Source organism: Juglans microcarpa x Juglans regia, chromosome 4S (assembly GCF_004785595.1).
Source record: "Juglans microcarpa x Juglans regia isolate MS1-56 chromosome 4S, Jm3101_v1.0, whole genome shotgun sequence".
In the NCBI taxonomy this organism is placed as follows: domain Eukaryota; kingdom Viridiplantae; phylum Streptophyta; class Magnoliopsida; order Fagales; family Juglandaceae; genus Juglans; species Juglans microcarpa x Juglans regia.
In genome coordinates this window covers 18,177,434-18,201,185 of record NC_054601.1, presented here as the reverse complement: position 1 = coordinate 18,201,185, position 23,752 = coordinate 18,177,434, and the positions used below count along the sequence as shown (strand labels likewise).

At 34.3% G+C, this 23,752-nt stretch overlaps 1 protein-coding gene across 1 annotated transcript; it reads left to right on the top strand.

Moving 5' to 3' along the window:
- The first annotated feature begins 3,370 nt into the window (after nt 1–3,370).
- On the top strand, nt 3,371–20,989 carry LOC121263861 (myosin-11). The gene is made up of 38 exons (XM_041166942.1): nt 3,371–3,974; nt 5,296–5,424; nt 5,997–6,140; nt 6,248–6,393; nt 6,481–6,637; nt 6,744–6,802; nt 7,090–7,249; nt 7,357–7,506; nt 7,600–7,736; nt 7,821–7,967; nt 8,325–8,426; nt 8,600–8,657; nt 8,734–8,835; nt 9,497–9,534; nt 9,755–9,881; nt 9,994–10,164; nt 10,335–10,466; nt 10,609–10,718; nt 10,828–10,888; nt 11,126–11,303; nt 11,429–11,634; nt 11,723–11,842; nt 13,332–13,430; nt 13,715–13,936; nt 16,180–16,319; nt 17,660–17,771; nt 17,862–17,909; nt 18,047–18,301; nt 18,389–18,544; nt 18,666–18,872; nt 19,002–19,145; nt 19,419–19,489; nt 19,571–19,670; nt 19,745–19,801; nt 19,908–19,964; nt 20,084–20,164; nt 20,312–20,394; nt 20,539–20,989. Exons 1-38 carry the CDS (start codon nt 3,972–3,974, stop codon nt 20,660–20,662), a joined length of 4,593 nt encoding a protein of 1,530 aa, XP_041022876.1. The 5' UTR covers nt 3,371–3,971; the 3' UTR covers nt 20,663–20,989.
- Nucleotides 20,990–23,752: the final 2,763 nt, after the last annotated feature.

Below are 23,752 nucleotides of genomic sequence, written 5' to 3'. Positions count from 1 at the left end.
CTGTAGGTCTCGCAATGCTTGGTTGAGCACCATTGACATTTGGCACAGCATAGTCACGCAACACCCTCTGATTCTGGTTATCTGCCATGGTTACTGTTTGTTCTTGCTCTAGCTCCAATCTTAGTTTTCTCCTTAGTGCACGTAGGGTTCTCTCAATTTTTGGATCAAAAAACCCAATTAGCTCACAGTTACGTGGCATACAGTAAATATAGAAAATGTAGATTGACAAACATAAACACAAAATAGCTTAAAAACCCTAGAAAACAATGGAATTTGGCCTCGAGAGGGTGGACCAATCTAAATGAATAAATGAATAACAAAACAGAGTAATACAGCCTAAATTAATACAAGAAATTATTTGTATTAATATTGAAAACAATCTTCCCCGACAACGGCGCCAAAAACTTGATAGTCCCTAAACTTTACCACAAGTGCATGGGTCGTGACAGATAGAACAGGGCAAAAAGAGTATCGTTTTCACAATGAGGAGATTCAAGTACCAATTTATAAAATTTCCTATATTATTTAGAAGATCCCAAATTTTTGTGACTGACTGCAAATACTTAACCTAAAAAATCAAATATAAAATGTTCCTAGGGCTTGGATTTCATCAATTGAATTCCTTTATTGAATTTAAACTTGGTTGCTTGCATTAATATTTTGCTAATTACAATGACAGAATTTCATTTTTTATGTAATATCCTCTTTCAAGGTATAACATCTATACCTATATTAATTTTATGTCTATTGTCGTGATCACAAAAACTAATATAAATTCATTATACTCTGTGGAATTCTTGAATGTAGGTCACAAATGTGTGTATTTATTTCTAAAATACACTGCCAAGGTTTGATGAATTCACGAACTAATATTGAATTTCAACTTTTGTTACTTCATTCAACATCTTAAGCATGCAATTCATGGCCAATAAATTGCAACAATGAAAACCGAAATCATCCAATTGCAATTAATAAAGGGTATTCAATACAACCATACTCAACTCATATCCAAAATTCAATGACTACATCCTAGCCCTAGAATAAGAAAACTAGCAAATCATAACTAATAAATAATCCAATTATTTCTCAAACATAAATTCGAATTCAACATCCTTAATAACAATTCAACAACTAGAAATTAGAGAAAGAAAAAAAAGAACTCTATAATTGCAGAAATCTTGAGTTTCGTTCTTCCTTTCGGAATTACAGCTCCTCCAATCCTTCTCTCTCTCTCTCTCTCTCTCTCTCTCTCTCTGCCGGTCTTTTTTTTTTTGTTTTTTTGTTTTTTTTTACTTCTTTCAATACGTAGCTAGCTCGAAGTTCATCCCCCAATTGGTCTCCTCTATTTTTAATTTTAAAATGTTTTTGTTATGTACCAGTTAATTCAAAAACTTGCTATCCATATCTGTAGCTAAAAATTCAATCAATTCAAAACCAATTATCCTTTCAAATTTTAAAACAGATTTTCCCCATATCTGCTGTTGAAAATTTGGAATTCTTGGCTAACCAAATTCCAACTGGATTTAGAGCATCAAAAAGATACATTTTGGAGTTGGGTCCTTCACAAAAGTTTTAGATCTCATTCTCATCTTTCCAATGCATCTAGGCTTGCTTTATTTTGACTTGTAGAACTCCAGATACAGGCTGGAAACCTAAACAAGATCAGGGCTGCAGTAAACTTCTGGACAGATTCATACTTCTCCGTTTATGCGAATGTTTGAACTTCAAAATGGTAGAACTGAATTTCGGACTCTTCATAAAAGTTTTAGGCCTATGTCTTAGCTTTCCAGAAAGCCAAATAACACTTGAAACTGATATCTGTAGCTCTAGTTAGAACTCAAAAACCAAACAATATTGTGGTTTGACTAGACCAGACCAACTAGGATTTGCTCTCTAGGCCTAGCTCGATTTCTGCATCTTCACATCATTCCAATTTTAGTCTAATTCAATAATTAAACACCTGCAAAATATCGAGAATTATCAAGAATTAAATAAATGTAAAAGACCCCTAAAATTCTAGACAAACGAGCTAAGAAACATTCGACACACACTGAATCAAAACAATTAGGGCTAAGAAAATGTGTGAAATAAATTCCACATCAACCTGACAGACTGGAATGAAAATGACAGTGACCTAAATGCCTCGTTTTGGTGTTTTTAGTCTCAAATGGTGCATGTTACAATTAAGACTACAGACCCAACTAATAATTGAAAACGTTGTGTATCACTACCTATAAGCAGCAACCCAACCTTCAACTAAAAAACGGTCCATTTTATTTCTTCAAAACGTTGTGCTTTATGCAATCCAACACAATGCTGTTCCCAGTTCACTACTTCCTTCTTCACTTCGATTTGTAGAAACCCATCTCCAGAACTCATTTTCCTCTTCTCAACTTCATCTTCACTTCTAAGGTTCACTGTTGCAATTGAATCCCTAACGGTGTGAAAACAAAGTTCTTTTTCAAGATTTAAAATTTAAAAAATGACATTCGATATGAGTTTTCTACACACATTTTTTAGTGGGTGAAATAGCAACATTTTTTTAAATAATTTTATAAAATGTGAGAATTTTCAAAATCACAGTGAATGCATACGTGGCTCCACCAAGGTGGTTCCACTTAGTAGAGATGGGTGGGACCCAATCATGTTCCATGGATCTTGTTTTTATTTGTACAATGCTAGGGTGTGCATCAAATGTGCACTCCAAATATACATAATATACATACTAGTGTAAATAATTTTTTCTTTTATTTTTCTTTGAAGTATTTTTTAAACATCCTTAATCGTTAAAAAAAATAAAAAAAAAATGCAAACTCACTAATTGTAATTTCCTTAACCATTAACAAAAAATAAAAAAAAATTAAAATATATGAGTGAGCACATTTGATGGATACATTTGAGAATCATACTAGCATTTTTCTTTTTACTTTTCTTTTTATGTTTTGTTAGCTATAGTTAGTTGTTTGTTTGGAGTCCCCCAATTCTCTTAAATCACATGACTTTTTATAAATAAATAAATAATAAAGAATAATGCTGTTTATACGTATAATTTTAGTACAAGTAATGTTATTTATCTTTTTTTATCATCTTCTCATTATCCTATGATGTGATATTAGATAATTGAAGATTATTTATTATATTTTATTTATAAATCTATCATTAATGCCACATCATGAGATGATGAGAAAATGATTGAAAAAAAGAATGATTAATAGATTTATTCTTTTGAATAACAAAAGAAGACCAATTATAAATATATTTGAGATCATATAATTAGATTGGATCGGACGGCCAGGCGGAGGAGTTCTAAAAGAAAACAATAGAACCACTTACACTGCGCTGAGATGTTCAACAGAAGCACTTCCACGTTCTGTTGGGGAATACGCATATAGGAAGAGAGAGTGAGAGAGAGAGAGAGAGATAGATGACTGGGTTAGCAGCCACCCATTGGCGCGAAACACAAGGGAATCACACCGAACTTAGAGGTCCTCTTGAAGAATGTCACTCCACACAACCCATTTCGGATCCCACCATTCCCTTCTCAATACACAAACCCACATCTTTCGTTGTTTTACTTTTGTTCTCTTTCCTTCTTCTTCTTCCCTCATCCCATATCCAAATTTTCTCAGGAAATGGAATTTTCCGGCATTTTTTTCGACCGTACTTGACTCCATATTGGTTTATCTTGACTTTCGACAGAAGGGTCGTTGTCTTTTGTATTGTTTGCGACGTATAAGGTGCAATTTTGAGCGAGAAGTTCACTTCCTCTCCAGAATCTTGCTGAAAAAGGCATTTCCCGGTGTTATGTTCGACCATACTTGACTCCATTCCTGTTTCCAGCTCATGGGTGGGCTTTTTTTATGGTTCTTATGATTAGAAAAATTTTTAGCTCGGGGAGTTCAAGGGTTCCGTCAGGTGAAGTTTATGAAGAAAGAGCTTATGTGTAGCTGAACTCTGATCGCATCTTGAAAATGGTATGCGTTTTGTTTGAGTTAATTTCGTGTAGCTTACACTGTTGAACTGTTTTTGATTTCAACAAGAGTGAAGCCATCGTTAATTGTAAACTATTGGTATAGGTTTCTTCCTAGTTTTTTGAATGATTAGTTGTTTTCACTATTTCAGTGTATGTTGATGCTCAATCTTTTCTCTGTTTTGAAGAAGTTATGGGGACATTTTAATTTAGGACTCCACTGTTTGTGAAAATTTAAAATTTAACATAATGAGAAATACACATGATTACGTTGATGACCGATTCTTTAATTTGGGTGTCTTTTATAAAGTCCTAGTACGTGTGATTAAGAACGAATCTAATTCTTTACCAGTTCCACAAACCAGCTTAGCCATGAAGAGGGTCAGATTTAAGTAACATACCGGCTACTAAATCTTAAGGGGGTTCATTCTTCTGCCACATATAAAGATAACGATAAAGAATTTAAAATCAGGGAGAGCACCAAATATGCGAACCTTTTGGGAAAAGGTTATGAAAAATTGTGGTGTATTCTTAGACTCATAATATACATGGTTTCTTGACAGACTGGATTCGGCACAAAAGCCTGCTTAACCTTTCAACGTTTAGAGCCAAGTATTGACAAATTCTAAGATTGAGAGGTGTAACCGTCGGGGCCATGTGATTATTAGATTGACCAAAGAATTAAGATGTGGTCACGAATGATTTCTCCATGAAATATGTTTTGGGACTCTGATAATCAGAATATATATGATAAGATGAGGAAAGTAGTTTTAGAAAAAGAGAGAGGTGTGAGAAGTTAGGATGTCATTGCAATGCATCACTGGATCTGTAATGAATGATGGATTTGGTTGTTTAATGAACAAGCAAGTTAGCAACTATCCAACCATTTTGCCATCTGGTATAGTACTAGACAAGGAGGAAAAGTTCTAAGTAGAAATCTTATAACGAACCAGCAAGTTAGTAACTATCCAGCCATTATGCTATCTGTTTAGTTGCTATCTGGTTAGTACTACACAAGGAAGAAAAGTTCCAATTAGAAATTTTATAAGAAATTACACCATAGATTGATATGATATGCTATATTTGTCAACATATTAAACATGAAGCAATAAGTGAAAAGGGGTACATGAGATCAGCTGTTAAGTTTTGAAGAAATATTGTATTCGGAATACTTTTAAACTTTATTCAAATGTTAAAGTTTCTATTAGCTTAGAATCAGAATTCTTGTAACTAAATTCAAAGCTGGGACTGAAACCAATACATCTTTTAAATTTATGATAAGATTTCCCATGCAATAGTTCACACTCTGATATCTGCATCTGTAGGGAACTTCGGTGAATATCATTGTAGGTTCTCATGTCTGGGTTGAAGACCCAGAATTATCTTGGGTTGATGGACAGGTTTCAAAGATTAATGGACAGGAAGCTGAGATCCAGACGACTAATGGGAAGAAGGTATGCATTGCTCATAGTTGACATTTAAATTTTCTTTTGGATTTAAAATCGTTTTGCATTCTTTCAATAAACACTCAAAATAGAAATAAATTGTTACTGGTGCTCCAGTTGAACATTATATTTGCGTCTCTGATATTGTTACCATTTTGTACATCAATTAAATTTAATATACAAAAAACTATCTTCTAGTAATTTGTTCTGTCATATTTGGTGACTGCAATGGATGCTCTGTTAATCGTGTTCATTTTTCCTATCAATGGTTTTGAGTGGATTATGAGCCCACACCCAAGTACTTATATTCATGTAATTCAGCTAGCTCGTGTTTTTAAATTCACGTTCTTCTGAAAGTACATGTTGTAGTAAATATTTCTGAGCTTTTACAGATAAGATTGAGAAAACCTTGCAGGTCATAGTTATTCTCTAGTGTTTATTTTTATTGGTTGCATTTGTAACCAGAAAACACAGTGCAACTTCACTTTTATCTTTTTAAAAAAAATTCTAATAACTTTTTTGTTTTTATTTAGATTATCTTAGATACTGAAATTCATATTTCACTTTCTTGTGATTCTAAGGTCGTTACAAACCTATCAAAGATCCATCCCAAGGATATGGAGGCTCCTGCTGGTGGAGTTGATGACATGACAAAGCTATCTTATCTACATGAGCCTGGAGTTCTGCAGAACTTAAAAGCTAGATATGAACTGAATGAAATCTATGTAAGCTTTCCTTTCCTTCATTTTTTGAGAAATAAAATAAAAACTCATCGTTCTAAGTTGTTAATATTCTTTCTGAAACAATGTTTTCCTTTCCTTAATTGTGGCAGACTTATACAGGCGGAATTTTAATTGCCATAAATCCATTCCAAAGACTTCCTCATATTTACGATGCTCACATGATGCAACAATACAAAGGGGCTCCATTCGGAGAACTAAGCCCTCATGTTTTTGCAGTTGCTGATGTTGCATACAGGTTGTCCTTATTCTCCAGTTTGCTTGCTTTAAAATGTTTGGTCAGTGAACCAACTGTTAATTGTCGTTCCTACATTACTAAAATCAGGGCAATGATCAATGAGGGGAAAAGCAATTCAATTCTGGTCAGTGGTGAAAGTGGAGCTGGTAAAACTGAGACCACAAAAATGCTTATGCGATATCTCGCCTTTTTAGGAGGTCGGGTAGCTACTGAAGGAAGGACAGTGGAGCAACAAGTTCTTGAAGTATGTTCCATAACTTTCATTTCATATTACAATGAAATTTCCACTACCTCATAATATATTCTATGTTCACATTTGTTTCATTTTTCATCAATTGATCTGATCGCAGTCAAATCCAGTCCTTGAAGCATTTGGCAATGCTAAAACTGTGAGAAATAACAATTCCAGGTGAGACACTCTTCCACTTAGGGAATAAAGTAAGACGATGAATTTATTCCCTTCTGCATCTGATTAATCAATTAACTTTAACTTCTAACGTTCAGATATGTTTCAATGGTTAATAGAATGTATACTAAATAGTTGTTTACTTGGTGCCATATTTATCACTGATGATGGAACTATTAAGCATACACGAGCTACCCCTTTTATTTCATTTGTAAAAAACCAACAAATAGTTAAATTCCTTGAAGTTATGGAGATTTGACACTGATGTCTATAAATGAATACTGTTGCAGCCGTTTTGGAAAATTTGTAGAGATCCAGTTTGATAAGCAAGGAAGAATCTCAGGAGCAGCCATCAGAACTTACCTTTTAGAGAGGTCTCGTGTTTGCCAAATTTCTGATCCTGAACGCAACTACCACTGCTTCTACCTTCTTTGTGCTGCACCACAGGAGGTATCTTCTGGCTAGAATGACAGATTTTATGTGTCGTTTTCTAACTAGTTATTGCATATTTCAATTATCTCTCTTTGTTTGAACTCTAAAGTTGTTAATGTTGACAGGAAATTGAAAAGTACAAGTTGGGAAACCCTAAATCATTTCATTATCTTAACCAGTCTAATTGTTATGAGCTGGTTGGTGTAAGTGATGCACATGATTATCTTGCCACAAGGAGAGCGATGGACATTGTTGGGATTAGCGAGAAGGAACAGGTTCAGCCTTTTCCAAGGAGCATTTAACTGCTTATTACATAGACGTGAGCAAGACTATCTTCTGACCTCTCTCTCTCTCTCTCTCTCTCTCAGGAAGCAATTTTTAGAGTTATTGCTGCGATACTTCATCTCGGCAATATCCTTTTTGCCAAGGGGAAGGAAGTTGATTCGTCGGTTCCAAAAGATGACCAAGCCAAATTCCATCTTAAAATGACTGCAGGGCTTCTTATGTATCCCTTCTGTCCTGATAACACAATCTTGGTTCATATTCTGATATGTTCCCTCTCATTTGTTTGAAATGATTGATATTTCAGGTGTGATGCTGTGGCCTTGGAAGATGCATTATGTAAGCGTGTTATGATCACCCCAGAAGAAGTGATAAAGCGGAGTCTTGATCCTCAAAGTGCAACAGTTAGCCGAGATGGTTTAGCCAAGACGATATATTCTCGATTGTTTGACTGGTAAGATTGTATCTACTATAGTAATTTAGGTCTCGTTTGTTTTCGCAGATGAGATGAGATGAGTTGAGATAAAAGTTGAAAGTTGAATAAAATAGTTAGAATATATTTTTTTAATATTATTTTTGTTTTGGGATTTGAAAAAGTTGAATTGTTTATTTTATTTGGTGTGGAAATTTGAGAAAGTTGTAATGATTAGATGAGATGAGATGAGTTGAGAAGTTTTGTGAAAGTGAATGAGGCCTTAATCTCAGAATTATAACCTGGTTTTCAAAATTTTTTCCCATCACTATGTGAACTATTAGGGAGACTGGGAACTTGGATATTCATCTAGTGCTAATTGTGTATGATTATATGCAGGTTGGTGGATAAAATTAATGTCTCAATTGGACAGGATCCTAATTCAAAATCTTTGATTGGGGTTCTTGATATCTATGGTTTTGAAAGCTTTAAGACTAACAGGTAAGAACTAATAAATATGATACATAAAGACATACGGATACATTACATACATACACATATGTACATAGATGCACGAACATGTATTATAATTTGTTATTGTGGATATTCCTGCAACAACTTTCCATGAGTTAGGCACTTCATTCTTATATGATTTAGCATAATGTGATTTGCAGTTTTGAGCAGTTCTGCATTAATTTCACAAATGAGAAATTACAGCAACATTTCAACCAGGTAATGTCTCTGGAACATATGTATACTGGATAGCTTAGCAATTTTTAACTTAAGACTCTCTCTTGGCGACTTTCAGCATGTTTTCAAGATGGAACAAGAAGAATACACGAAAGAGGAGATTGATTGGAGCTATATTGAATTTGTGGATAATCAAGATGTCTTGGATCTTATTGAAAAGGTTATTATCCCTTCCTTCACATGAACCTCCACTGTTTGGTTTGTTATCAGATTCAAAGTGGACATGAATCACATGATATATATATAGAAAGCTCTGGAAACCTTGTACAGACTTGTTCAACTTTATTCGCTTTATCATTTCTCAAGGATCAAAAGGCTGTATCATAGCTTTTGATTTTAGAACAGTAATTTAGGTCTCATGATTTCAGTGGTAAGCATTTATCAGGTACCTCTGCCCCATCAAAACCAAAAAAAAAAAAACAAAGAGAACACCCGGATCAAGTGGCTACTTGCAGGGTTGAAAAAAGATCTATTCTGTATTTAAACCAATCCACTTTTGATATGGGTGCCTGCATTTAAACATAAGGCAATGTTGCAATAGTGCCTCCAAACTCATACAGTTTAATTTTTTGTAGAAATTATTTTTTGTTCACATTTGTTATTATCAGGCAGGCACATGACATGTCAGTTTGTGGTGCTCTTCCGCTAGTTTTGAATAGCTTGTTGGGTCAATTTCGTAGTTTTGAAATTGAAGACCTCTTTAGGGCCTAGTATTTCATATACGATTTACTTATCATGCTTATCTCGTAGTTTTAAATTTGGAGATCTCTTCAGGGCGAGTATTTCATATAAGATTTACTTATAATCCTTATCTTTTGCAGAAACCTGGCGGAATCGTTGCTCTCCTTGATGAAGCTTGGTAAAATATTGTTCTTTCACTTATGCTATGAATGTTTGGTTTTTATTCTGAATGGAACTCAATCATAGTTCACTTGAACTTTCTCTCTCTTTTTTTTTGGCTGAAACTGAGAAATGATAAAGTTCTGTTGGCTTACATTGATCTTCCATTTGAACTCATAGTTGAACACCAGATTGGTCTTTCTTGTCATTCTTTCTAACTTGTCCCTTTTCATTTTCAGCATGTTTCCAAAGTCAACGCATGAAACATTTGCGAACAAATTGTATCAGACATTTAAAAATCACAAGCGTTTTATAAAACCAAAACTGTCCCGCACAGATTTCACCATTGGTCATTATGCTGGAGAGGTATGATTGATTATCAAAGCGTCAGTTGTGGCAAGCATGGGCTGCTAATATGTCTTGAATTTCTGCTTTGTTACACATTTTTTTTTTTCTTTTTTTTTCTAATTTTTTCCAGGTGCTATATCAATCTGACCAATTTTTGGACAAGAACAAGGACTATGTGGTTCCTGAACATCAAGACTTATTGGGCGCTTCCAAATGTCCTTTTGTAGCAGGCCTTTTCCCTCCACTTCCAGAAGAGATGACTAAATCTTCCAAGTTTTCTTCAATCGGTTCTCGTTTTAAGGTACTTTGGTTCTGTGATCTCAGTGGCTATTGTGGTTGATTTTACCTGAAAACCAAACAACACTTAATCTAATGCATTTACATGAACCAACTGATCTCACATCCCTTAACGCTTAAAAACCTTCTTATGCTGCAAGTACTTGACAACTAAGGTTTTTATGACTGTTACAGTTTCAACTACAGCAGTTGATGGAAACATTGAATTCTACAGAACCTCACTACATTAGATGTGTGAAGCCAAATAACCTTCTAAAACCTGCCATATTTGAGAATGTCAACATCATGCAACAACTGCGATGTGGTGTGAGTAAAATTTGATCTCTCTCTCTCTCTCTTTCTCTTTCTCTCTGTGTGTGTGAGAATTATCCATCTCTTTTATTTTGTATCTTTACATGTTTTTCTTTTCCCTTTATGTATTTTGCTATTTTGATGTTTGTTCTTGTAGGGTGTTCTAGAGGCAATCAGAATCAGTTGTGCTGGATACCCAACTCGGCGTCCTTTCTTTGAATTCATTAATCGATTTGGTCTTCTTGCCCCCGAGGCCTTGGAAGGAAAGTAAGTACACCCTTCTAGAATACTTTAAAAGAAGTGTAACTGTTGAAATTTATTACATATACTTTTCATTTGGATAATTTACTTTATTTATGCACGTGATTATGGGCAGCAATGATGAAAAGGTTGCCTGCAAAAAGATTTTGGAAAAGAAGGGGCTTAAAGGGTTTCAGGTAATAAATGGAGTTATTTTGCTTTTAGAAGCATCTGATAAATGTATTTCTACTCTTTTGTCCAATCTCTCACAAGCTTCTATTATGGTATTGTTGCCTAGACCCATGCACATTCCAGCATGGAGTAAGCCATGCATGCATGGATATTATATCTCTTTATGCATAAGGAATGCCCATGATCCAATCCCATGTTGTGGCTAAAAGAATTTGTTTGTATGGTGCAAAATGGTTTTGCAGATAGGCAAAACAAAAGTCTTCCTAAGAGCTGGTCAGATGGCTGAATTAGATGCACGTAGAGCTGAGATATTAAGTAATGCAGCAAAAACAATTCAGCGCCGCATACGAACCCACATTGCTCGTAAGCGGTTTGTTGCACTTCGGAAGGCTACCATAGTTTTGCAATCAATTTGCAGAGGTGAGCCATCTGAGAAGCTTTTATGGTATAAATTAGTTCTACAGCAACATGCAATGTTGTTTCTTGGAGACTTTGTAGTCCCCATAATGGAAAAATATTCTTATGCTTTGGTTATTTACTTGTAGGAAGACTGGCTTCCAGACTTTTTGATTACATGAGAAGGGAGGCAGCTGCTGTGAAAATTCAGAAGCATATGCGCAAACACCAAGCCAGGAAAACCTATTGCAACCTCCATCTCTCTATGCTTGTCTTGCAGGCAGGTTTAAGGGCAATGGCTGCTCGTAAAGAATTCAGATTTAGGAAACTGACTAAAGCTGCTATCTTTGTTCAGGTCATACACTTCAAACTTGCTTCACCTAGAAATCTACTCTTATACTGTTGTCATTTTTCAACAATATAAACTCACTCAAAAAATGCAGGCAAGATGGCGGTGCCATAAAGCTGGCGTATACTATAAGAAGCTTAAGAGAGGCACAATAATGACACAATGCAGATGGAGAGGAAGAATTGCAAGGAGAGAACTAAGGAAGCTCAAAATGGTTAGTATTAAGCAATTTCCCCCCTAAAATACCTTATATTAATCTATATTGTGGAAAAGGTTATGCATAGTGTACACATGGTACTATCCATGCAAAAACCTAGAAACAAAAAGTTAAACAATAATACATGTCAATTCATAGATTTGATATCAATTACTAAAGGTAATAGTTCCTTTTGTATGTCTGGGTTGTTGGATTGAGGGGATGAGAACCATTTTGATAATGACATTTAATGCATCCTTTGCTGATGGGGAATCAACACTGATACAATGAAGATTGTTTTTGGCTATAACTCTCTCTCTCTCTCTCTCTCTCTCTCTCTCTCTCTTTGGGTCTAAGAAAAAACCCTGTACAATCAATCAATCTATTAAGTGTTGCACCATATAATTCTCATGGTATGGTTTAAGAATCAGGAATATCATTGGAAAAATCATTACATTTCACCATCCAGAAAAGAAATAAAAAAAAAAAGTGGGCACATTTTGAAGTAGATTGTTTAGTTACCAAAGTTTGCTACAAATATTTGGGAAATGCATACGGTTCTACAATGAACAGATTACAGTCAGCATAGAAGACCTTGAAAAATAATGTCTGTAATCTATTACAGCTGTGTTGTGTGTAAGTGTGAGACATGTATGCAGAACTCCTAGATAATCGATATTCTGAGGGGGATCACAGTATTTTAACCAAAGCTTAAACTCTGGACTATTGTTTCTATCGACCCCCATTAGAATCTGTCCTGTCTGGTGCAAAAGTCACAAGTGTCTTCATGAAAAGAGAATAACAAAAAAGAATTTGAGCGTTCTAGAGACCTACATATCCACTCATAAAACAAGTACCAATGTGGATTCAGAGAGAAGATGGTATACAGCACCAAGGCTCTTTTCCAAAATTGAAAGACTGTGTAAGCGGTAAATGGACGATCACAGGTACTACAGAAATATAATGATATTAGTGACTCTTTATACCAGCCTTGCATATGTTGTGTGTCATATGCAACGACAAGAAATCATGGCATTAGTTGGGAGCCATGGATTTTTATGCAACACAGTCATCATCATTTCATCTCCTATGTTCCCAACTATAAGAAATATGTAATACAATATAGATAATTGTTCTCTTTAATCATTCATTGAAACAAGTTGAAGTGTAATTTCAAAATTTTAAAGCACATGGTGAAGCTGCTTATCATATGTGATGTAGTAGGGACTGGAGAATCACGTTTAAATCTTCATTGGAACTATTTAAGTTGTATGATCAAATCTTTAGAGGATGTTTGAGCTATTATCATGTGTGGTGGAGTGGAGAAACAAGAGTCACATAGTGTTCCTGCCTAAATCATTGTATTTGATTAATTCAATAGTTGATATAAAAGAATATTGAGTCCACTATTGGCATTTAAGACATGAAATTTTATCTATCAATGATATATTTTTAAATCATGTTTAGTAACTATTTCAAATATGACATCCATATACATCTTTTCCAGGCTGCAAGGGAAACAGGTGCACTTCAGGAAGCAAAGGATAAGCTTGAAAAACGAGTGGAAGAGCTTACTTGGCGTTTACAATTGGAAAAACGTTTAAGGGTAATACTGAAGTTCTGCACATTGGTAGTTTTAGGTATACAGGATATTGCTAAAAATGATGTATGCTTCTTTGATCAGAAGTATAACCTGTGACACATTGCAAAGAATCACCATGCTAAATTGCCAGTGTACCATTTACTTTACTATCTATTAAATATATATGAGGTTTCAAGATCATTCACTCAAATTTGACTGATGTTTCACCATTTGAAGAAGCTAGAACTCAGACTCTCATTTCTGTCTTTTTATGTATATTTTCTCATGCCTTAAGGTCACGTGTGCAGACTGACCTAGAGGAAGCAAAAGCACAGGAGATTGCAAAATTGCAGAATTCATTGCAAGAACTGCAAAACAAAGTTGATGAAACAAAAGCATTACTTGTCAAGGAACGAGAATCTGCAAAGAAGGCTATTGAAGAAGCACCTCCTGTTGTCAAAGAAACCCAAGTTCTTGTGCAAGATACCCAAAAAATAGATTCTCTAACAGCAGAAGTGCAGAGCCTTGAGGTTAGAAACTTCAACTAATAAACCCTTAGCTAGTGTCTTCTGTTGAACCAGTTATATGATCTGTATTATTCCTTTAGCTACCAAAGATACTAGTATTTTTGGTTATAAAACAAAATAGAATATTAAACTTTCTATTGGTGGTGACTTTCTCAAAGACAATCTGCATCTCACGCAATTTATTTTTTTAACTTGTAACCTACCAAACAGTATGCTGACCTGTTGGTGTCTGTTCATGACTTGTGGGTGCTTCATGAAGTTGTAAGTTTGATCAAATTGGTCTCTCCGTCAGTATTTAGTTAGTGAACTGTTGGAGATCCCACATCAGCACCAATGAGTAATTGATATGTGCTACTTGACAAATATTATCTATAAAAAATAAAAAAAAATGAAAAAAATCATCAAAGACTCCAGAAAATTGTAAAAACAGAAAAACAAAAATAAAAATTAAAAAATTAAATTTTTTCAAAAATAGTAGAAATCTAAAAACTCTTTAACTAAGAAGAAACCTAAACCAGATAATACTAATAAAAAAATTATTTTAAAAGAAAAAGCATGTTCCATGTGAGTCATTGACTTCTATTGTGTCTATAAAATATATATGTGTGTGTGTGTGTGTGTGTGTGTGTGTGTGTGTGTGTGTGTGTGTGTGTGTATTAGATATAGGTGGCACACGGCCACCCTTGGTCATCCAACCACCATCCGGCCACATCGTGGTGACCCAGATTGGGTCACTGAGAGATGGCCCTGCAAGGACCTCTGAGGGGGGGCACAAGTCAGGCCGCCCCTAAGGGTGCCCAAGGAGGGAGGGTGTAATGGACCCTTCTGCGGATGACTGGCTCGAGGGAGTCACCCTCCAAGAAAATCAAGAACTAGAGAGAGAAGGAAAAAGATTTAGCCCTGGTTTGGATTGGAAACTCACCTCAACTCATCTCATCTCATCATTACAACTTTTCCAAATTCCCACACAAAATATAATAAACAATTCAACTTTTTCAAATTCCAAAACAATAATAATATTAAAAAATAATATTCAAACAATATTTTATTCTATCATTCACAAACCATCTCAACGCATCTCTGAATCCAAACGGGGCCTAGAGAAAGAAATAAGAGGGAATGAGTATCTGAATTCCAGAGTTGGCCTCTTTTTCCAGCTCGTGGAGTATTTATGTGTATTAAAACGACAGCGTTCTGTATATAATCAGAAGAATTCAACTCATCCTATCAAAAACGCCCTCACTTGCTACTTACAACACAGTATTTACTTCCTATCAAATGGTGCCGTTCCACTTATCACTTCTGATTTACATACAAAAAGACACAAAATCACAACACTCTGCTTAATGAAAACGGCAACATATCATTAAATCCCTAACTAACTAGTCATCCTCCCTCTTTGATTCCCTCGTAATCAGCTTCCCATTTCCCAGCTACACTCCTCCACTGCACATCCACTCCAGCTCCCATCTCAACCCGTAACAGAGGACCATGACTTGTGGGTGGCATTTTTTTTAATGATTATTTTTATTTTTTAAATTTTAATAAATTCATATTTTTAATAAAAATTATCATTTCCTTAAATTAGAATATTATATTTATTTATTTTTAAATTTTTTCCTCATGGCATGCCGGGTCTTATGCCCTATCAAGATTTTTAACATTTTACTTGCAGGATTTTAAATGAATAACTAACTTGATCAATCTTAAAAGCACAATATGTAAAAAAACTCAATTTAAAAGCACAAGGAATAATGTGATTTCAAGGAAAAGTACAGGGACCAATTTAGTATTTAATCCTACAATTATTACACATTTTCCTTGAAAATGGATAGGGCAACCTAAGTGACAAGGTGTGGTACATAGGTTCCTAGATAGAAACAAATCATTGCAGACAATAAGTGGTGTCCTTTTGTCAAACTTGCGATCCATCCTCCATTAGAACCATTTGAGCTTGGAAAAGTTCAGCATGTTTTGCAGCTTACTCTGCTTTGTCAATGAAACAGCTGAGCTGAGCTAAGGGACAAGACATGGAATAGTCAGCATTACAATTTAATTTATCACACTCATATTTGGCATCACCATGTCAGGTTTCTAATTCATTAATGATTGGATAAAGCAAACTTTTTTAACAGTTCAACGAGTTCTTCAGCTTCATATATTCATGTTTGGAAATAGTTAATAATATTTTCATATTTTTAAGAGTAGATCGTAGCCATCTCAATTACTGGGTCATGCCAATGCAGGTATCATTGGAGTCAGAGAGACAACGAGCCAATGACATTGAAAGAAAATACAGTGAAGCACAAGAGTCTAGCGAAGAGCAACGCAAAAAGTCAGATGAAACAGAGAAGAAAGCTCATCAGCTCCAGGAATCTTTGACCAAGTAATGTGATCTTTCGAGAATGGCTAACCTTCATATTGCCAGTTTATATGTTGAGCAAATTTCACACGGCAGTATATTTTACATAATGGTTTCCCTGGCTTATCATGACTCATATGGGTTAGATAAGATGTTGTGTGATCCTTTTTTTTTTATGTTGCATGATCCTGATATATAATTTGAAACTGGTGGTTCAGCATCTTCATGCATAGTAATCGTAACAATTGACACTAGAAACACACCCAAATGGAAAAGTAGATATATTGACATTGATAAAGGTATTTTTAACTGTGTTCTTATAATTTAGTCTTAAATCGAAGTACATCTAAATAGTGATTGGTGAGAAAAATTATTTCTAGAGGTAAGGAAAAAAATCTATTTTTCTTTCCTTAGAGCAATTCAAACAAAATTTCCAGAAAGAAGCCTTATGGACTCTCATCTTTTCAATTTTTCAATAACAATAAACTTTGTCATGATCTCCTTGCAAATACTTTCATGAATTAAATCTACCAGCCATGGAAAGACGAGTAAGATTCAAAGAATTTAGTATATAATACAATGGTAGATTTAAGTAATATGGATATCAGACATCTCATGCTAGAATGCTTACTTTATGGTGACTTAATTTGTTGGAAAGAATTAAATCTGCATGAGCATCTGAGTGACACCCTTTACATCTCCATTTGATTTAAGTAGCTATCACGAAGTCAATATGGGTCCTTCAGATTATTATTTCTTTAATCTAATAGGTTATGGAAACAATAACTCAATCACCTTTCCAAAACTTTTATTTTTAGTTCTAGTTTTTCCGAATTTAGTATATTATCACTTATACATCATACGAATGGATTCCGATATGAATTTGAGGGCCATTGAAACTGATATGGCACTCGATGAAATCTTCCTATCATGATAGTTTTGTGTACTTCAAAGCCCACGGTATGGAAAAATTGGATTGTGATTATCTTAGGTATATTACTTCAAGGACAGGGCGGCATATTTTAGGTTCTTACCGATTTACTTTCTTAAAGGAAAAATTGAAAAACTATGTATAATTTGTCTTAAAAACTTTTTTTAAGTGGGGACGAAAGTGAGTCATATTTGGCTATCATCTCTGATCATATATCTGTGAATGTTACAGACTATGAACTAAATCCTTGCATGTATGAAAGAACTGGAGTATATTGATGCATATATCTATTTCTAGCACCAATTCACGTCATTATATATTTGATATTCTTTTTCGCTTTCATATAGGAGTTCAACTCACAATTTATTTTGAGAAAGTTACTGCTAGTTTAAATTTTTCGTACTTAACTGGACATTTAGATATCTTGGATTAGGCTAGAAGAGAAGCTCACCAACTTAGAATCAGAGAATAAAGTCTTGCGTCAACAAGCAGTGTCCATGGCGCCTAATAAGTTCCTTTCAGGACGCTCCAGATCAATTATTCAGGTAACTTCAGTAATCATCAATGTGTGTAATTGATTAATGTTTAATGTCCTGAATAGTTTAGAGATTTTCTGGTTCTTTGATGTATGACAGAGAGGTCCTGAAGGCAGTCATGTTGGATTTGACGGAAAGGCAGCTTCGGTAAGCAAAGCTCTCCAAAACTTGTTCTACACACACGCTTATGAAACGAGCAATACATAAGCGTAAACTCATAGTATGAGCTACATGAATGTTCCTTCTTGATTTTCTCCATTGTTGATCACCTTTTAATAAATCAGGACCCGCATAGCCCTTCAATAAATCAAAGGGATCTTTCTGAAGTAGAGGAGAAACCCCAAAAATCCCTAAATGAGAAGCAGCAGGAGAACCAAGAGTTACTCATACGATGTATTGCACAGCATCTAGGCTTTGCAGCGAATAGGCCTATTGCTGCCTGCATCATATATAAATGTCTTTTACACTGGAGATCATTTGAAGTTGAGAGAACTAGTGTTTTTGATCGAATCATTCAGACAATTGGCAATGCTATCGAGGTTTTACCCAACTTTATATGCTGACTACTGTGGTTTTTCAATTTTTTCAGAAACCTGATTTCACTTTAAATTTTCATTGGATTTCAGACACAGGATAACAATGATATCTTGGCTTATTGGTTATCCAATGCTTCAACACTTCTCTTGCTACTACAGCGCACATTGAAAGCAAGTGGTGCAGCTGGAATGACTCCACAACGCCGTCGGTCCTCATCAGCTACTTTATTTGGGAGGATGACACAAGTAAGTACAAGTTGTTTTTGTTCTTCTTGGGCAAGAAACTATAATTTTCTTGCTATATCAACTTCTATCCAGAAAAAACTTCATTTTTCAGTTAATTCGTTTCTCAATTATTTTCATTTAGAGCTTCCGTGGTGCTCCACAAGGAGTCAATCTTTCTTTAATCAATGGAAACATAAATGGTGGAGTGGATACATTACGGCAAGTTGAAGCCAAGTACCCGGCCTTGCTTTTTAAACAACAGCTTACTGCATATGTAGAAAAGATCTATGGAATGATTCGAGATAATCTGAAGAAAGAAATTTCTCCCTTGCTGGGATTGTGCATCCAGGTTTATCAATTTGGCTTTTTAGTAAATTTGTTGGCGATCCCAGTTCATGTTTTTCACTAAAGTTATCAACCTTTTATTCCTTACAGCTAACTTAAACTGAGACTTTGCTATATAATTATGATGAAACAGGCACCAAGAACATCCAGAGCAAGCTTGGTTAAGGGGTCATCACGTTCGGTTGCAAACAGTGATGCACAGCGAGCTTTGATTGCTCACTGGCAAGGGATAGTAAAAAGCCTTGGAAGCTTCTTAAACACTTTGAAAGCAAATCACGTGAGTGGAATTTCTTTTAGCTCTGTTCCTCTTTTTTTTTTTTCTACTCTATACGATAGAAACATTTTGTTTATCAATGATACTACTTGCATTGACATGAAGTCTCAGATCCAAGCCTACTTTGACATTCCTGACCATGATTGTTATCAACTAAACCATGCTGAGTTTTTTGGTAGATCATGGATGTCATCCTTCTGATTTTTCGGAATTTCATTCTGGGTGTTCTTTCGGTGAGATAGCTTTTGCTTATGTTTATTATCTTCTGTCTCCTAGGTACCCCCATTTTTAGTTCGTAAAGTGTTCACACAAATATTTTCTTTTATCAATGTTCAGCTATTCAACAGGTATATATTCTCTGCTACAATTCCTTTTTTTAAGAGTAGAAACTTTTCTTTATCACTAGCATAGACCATTTTTTGTTGCAGTCTTCTGTTAAGGCGAGAGTGCTGCTCCTTCAGTAATGGTGAATATGTGAAAGCTGGACTGGCTGAATTGGAACATTGGTGTTATAAGGCAACAGATGAGGTACCTTGAATTCACAGGCATGTACCCTGATTTTGAGATATATCATTGTTAAATAACCACAAAAAATTATGCAGTATGCAGGTTCATCTTGGGATGAGCTCAAGCATATTAGACAGGCTATTGGGTTTCTGGTATTTTTCCCATCTCTGTTATTTTCTATATCTACTGTGATTACTTTTTAAAATGGTGAAGCAACCAAAATAGTTTTGTACTGAAATAATCTATTTTCTCATTCAGGTCATACATCAAAAACCAAAGAAAACACTGGATGAAATAAGTCATGATCTTTGTCCGGTGAGTGAAGAATTAGAAGCAAGAGATATACTTCTTTCTACTTTGATTTTACTAGCAAGAAATAAAAATTTGATGGTTATGTCTTCCCAGGAACTCATGCAACTTTTCTCAATTTACAGGTTCTGAGTATACAGCAACTATATCGGATCAGTACAATGTACTGGGATGACAAGTATGGCACACATAGTGTCTCCACGGATGTAAGTTTTGTGGATGCCATTACTCATACTAGGTTCGAGTCGTCTTTGTTACATGACAGTATTATAGATGTCCATTTCTCATAAGATCACAAACATTTATCAGAAAAGTGACAGACTGAGCTTTGCCATCTTAATGTATCTGTCTAGGTTATTTCCAATATGAGGGTGCTGATGACCGAAGATTCTAACAATGCAGTTAGTAATTCATTCCTGCTCGATGACGATTCAAGGTTAGTAACCACATTCAATTACGTGATGATCTCTTCATTTTGGGACTGTTTTAATTCTATTCTTTCTTATAATATCACTGACCGGTCTCTAATTCTATTCTTTCTTATAATATCACTGACCGGTCTCTACCATCTCCGGTGCAGTATTCCATTTTCAGTTGACGACTTATCAAAGTCTATGGAACAAATAGACATCTCTGATGTTGAACCACCACCACTTATTCGTGAGAACACAGGCTTTACTTTCTTGTTGCCACGTTCAGACTAATCACTTTCAATGCAAAGATGGATTGGTTTTCTCTTTATCAATCTCCAATTTTGAGATGATGTTGATTTACAAGGCAACCTCGGTGGAGGCAATCATGGGGTTGTAAATTGTTTATTATCCTTTTCTTTACGCTAGAAACATTTTTTTTTTTTTTTTCAATAATCTGTCTATATGATAGTTCAATGTTTTAAGCAGGGGTGCCTTTGCTCCCACATCTAATGTAATATCCAATTTTTCCCTCAATTCCTTCTCTGTAAACAAGTTTTTGGTGGAAGGAATAAAATCAACAGCGTATAGCATAATATAAAAAGATGTACGCCATCTTCTATTTAAACAGGTTCTTAGCTTCTACTTGTATTTATTTCTTCTTGTATCCATAAATTTTTTTTTTTAATTTATTTATTATCAATACTAGATTTCCTATTTGTATTTCTTGCCTAGGTGGTGGTGGTTAGTTATATAGAAAAAAATAAAACGGAAATGATTAATACAGTTTTACAGTATAAAAGTCTCAGACACTTCCTATTAAAAAAAGTGAACAAATTTGAGAATAACGTTATTTTTTGTTTCTTGGCTAAACCTTGTCGGGTTGTCCTCTTAATGTTTATTAACAAAACTTTCTTTGTAAAATGATATTAAAAAAAAAAAACAACTAGTCTTTTTGGTGTACATAAACAACTAGTGTTTTCTTGGATATTACAATCTCATAATTATCTTTGAACAATACTAGTCTTCCCGCTGTGGCTCCTGCTGGAATTTTTTTCTTTTTTTTTTCTCTTTTTTTTTTTTTTTTTTTTTAATTTCGTGATTAAGGAAGTGTTTTTTAATGATGTTGTAAATTTTTATTTATTTTTTAAAAATATTTAAAAATGTTAAAAAAATATATGTAAAAAAAGAATAAAAAAAAAACACATAAAATACACTAGCGGGAGCTCCTAGCGATGGCTCTAATGTTATCCATTATCTTTTGATGATATATAAAGTTACTTTGAAATTGGAAATGATAGATAATGTATACTTGGTCCCCTCTTCTCAATCCATTCTATTAATTGCAAATGTCATAAACTTATCAATCTATTCTAGATAATGTATTGTTGATCCCCTTTGAAATTATTATTTTTATTTTTATTTTTATTATTTTTTATTTTTTTTATTTTTTTATTTTTTATATCAGCCCTTTGAAAATAGTTAATTGCAACTATACTTGTGGAATTATTCCAATATCATATAAACTTCAAATTTTTTTTTATGAACATCTTAATTTGATATTAATTTATGACTGCTCATCTCACATTCTAAATCGGTTGAAAATAAAAAATTAAATTATAGTATCGGCCGAGTAATTAAATTAAACTAGTCATATACCAATGCGATACGTGGGTATGGTTATAATATGTCCTATTTTCTTAATCTTAAAGACAAAAATATCTTCTTGCAAGACATGCAAGGCTAGTGGAAGACACAGTTCAGTAGTGACATCAATTCTTAGACGTGATTCTTTCTAGTTTACTGGAAAGACAAAAATATACTATAATTAGGGCTGTAAATTGGTCAATCCGGACTGAAAAAATTGATCGGACCAAACAGTTTGGTCCCATAAATTATGGACTGAGAAAATTCGGTCCAGTCTCAGGGTCTATAAACCACAGGGTCTGGTCTATAAACCAGACCAGACCGAACTCCTATATATATTTTTAATAATTTAATATATTATTTTATATAATAATTATACAAGCTAATGATGTAATTTTTATCTAATTTATTATCATTGACCGTATAAAATATTTTTTTTTAATGAGTTGGTTATATAATACATATTAGTAATTCACTTAATTTTAATTTAGTAATTTAAATAAATTTTATTTATTAATTCATTTGAAAAAAATTAATTAGGTCAGACCGACAGGACCGGACCAGATCGATAGCTACCGGTCCGGTCCCGTTCAGTCTGGAGAAAATGATGGGTCCATCACTCCTAGACTGGACCGGACTGGACCGGACCGGACCGATTTACACTACTAACTATAGCATGTCCTATATACTTAATCTTAAAGACAAAAATATTTTCTTTTACTCGCAAGACATGCAAGGCTAGTGGAAGACAGTCCAGTGGTGGCATCAATGCTTAGATGTAATTCTTTCTAGAGTTATGCTAGATGTTGCTATGTAATTGTATTTCTATGTAGGTGATTAATTCATTTTGAAAGGAATATTTTATTTTATATATAAAAGAAGAAAAAATTAAAACAATTAATTAAATCTTCGTACTATTTTACCAGAAAATGCCTAACATTATACCTAATATAGTATTTAAAATCTCAATTGACATCACAAAACATGTAAAAGCTTTTCTTATCAAGTAAAGTGTTATTTAAAATGCAGAATATTACTTATAGTATGAATGTCTCTGCATGACACGGTTGCACAAACGTAATCATTTCACTTTATTTCATATTTCCATCCCATCTCCTAATTTTAAGCGATGTTCAAGTTCTACACTTTGTAATCCACAACAAAGAATTGAAATCCACCAAAAGCCTACTAATAATCAAGAGGTGCAGTTGTGCAAAACCCAACTTCATTACAATACCAAAACTTTAACTTGTTTGGGTAATGATATATTCTCAATATTTTCAAAATTTCTTATAATTTCCTTTTCAAACAATTTCACTGTTATTCATAAAATTTGAGATATTATAAGTGTCCAAACAAGCCTTAAATCAATTGCATGGTAACACTATAAAACATTCCTGGGATAAAGTTGATTAGGTCTAGTCCATTGGAAACTTATAGCTAATAATGAGGAAGAATACAAAGTCAAGAATCTAACCCAGAGATAAAGCCAATAAGGATAAAGCAAGTTAACTCAGACTCTTAAAAAGAAAGGGTTTCATAAGGCAAGTAGGACTCAATCACTCTAAGGAAGGAAATAGATCTCTACAAATCAAGGAGCTCTCTACAACTTCCCTACACACAAGCTCCACCACACACAATGACTCCAAGTGATCTTCTTTCAAGAGAGACATCATCTTCAACCTTCCGAAATGTGATGCCCCCAAACCTCCGGAATGGAACAAAGAGTTAGAGCAT

Coding starts and splice junctions, on each gene's coding strand:
- LOC121263861 (XM_041166942.1), top strand. Junction 9,535..9,754: donor GCTCTCCTTGATGAAGCTTG/GTAAAATATTGT, acceptor TTTCATTTTCAG/CATGTTTCCAAAGTCAACGC. Junction 19,671..19,744: donor GTTATAAGGCAACAGATGAG/GTACCTTGAATT, acceptor AAAATTATGCAG/TATGCAGGTTCATCTTGGGA.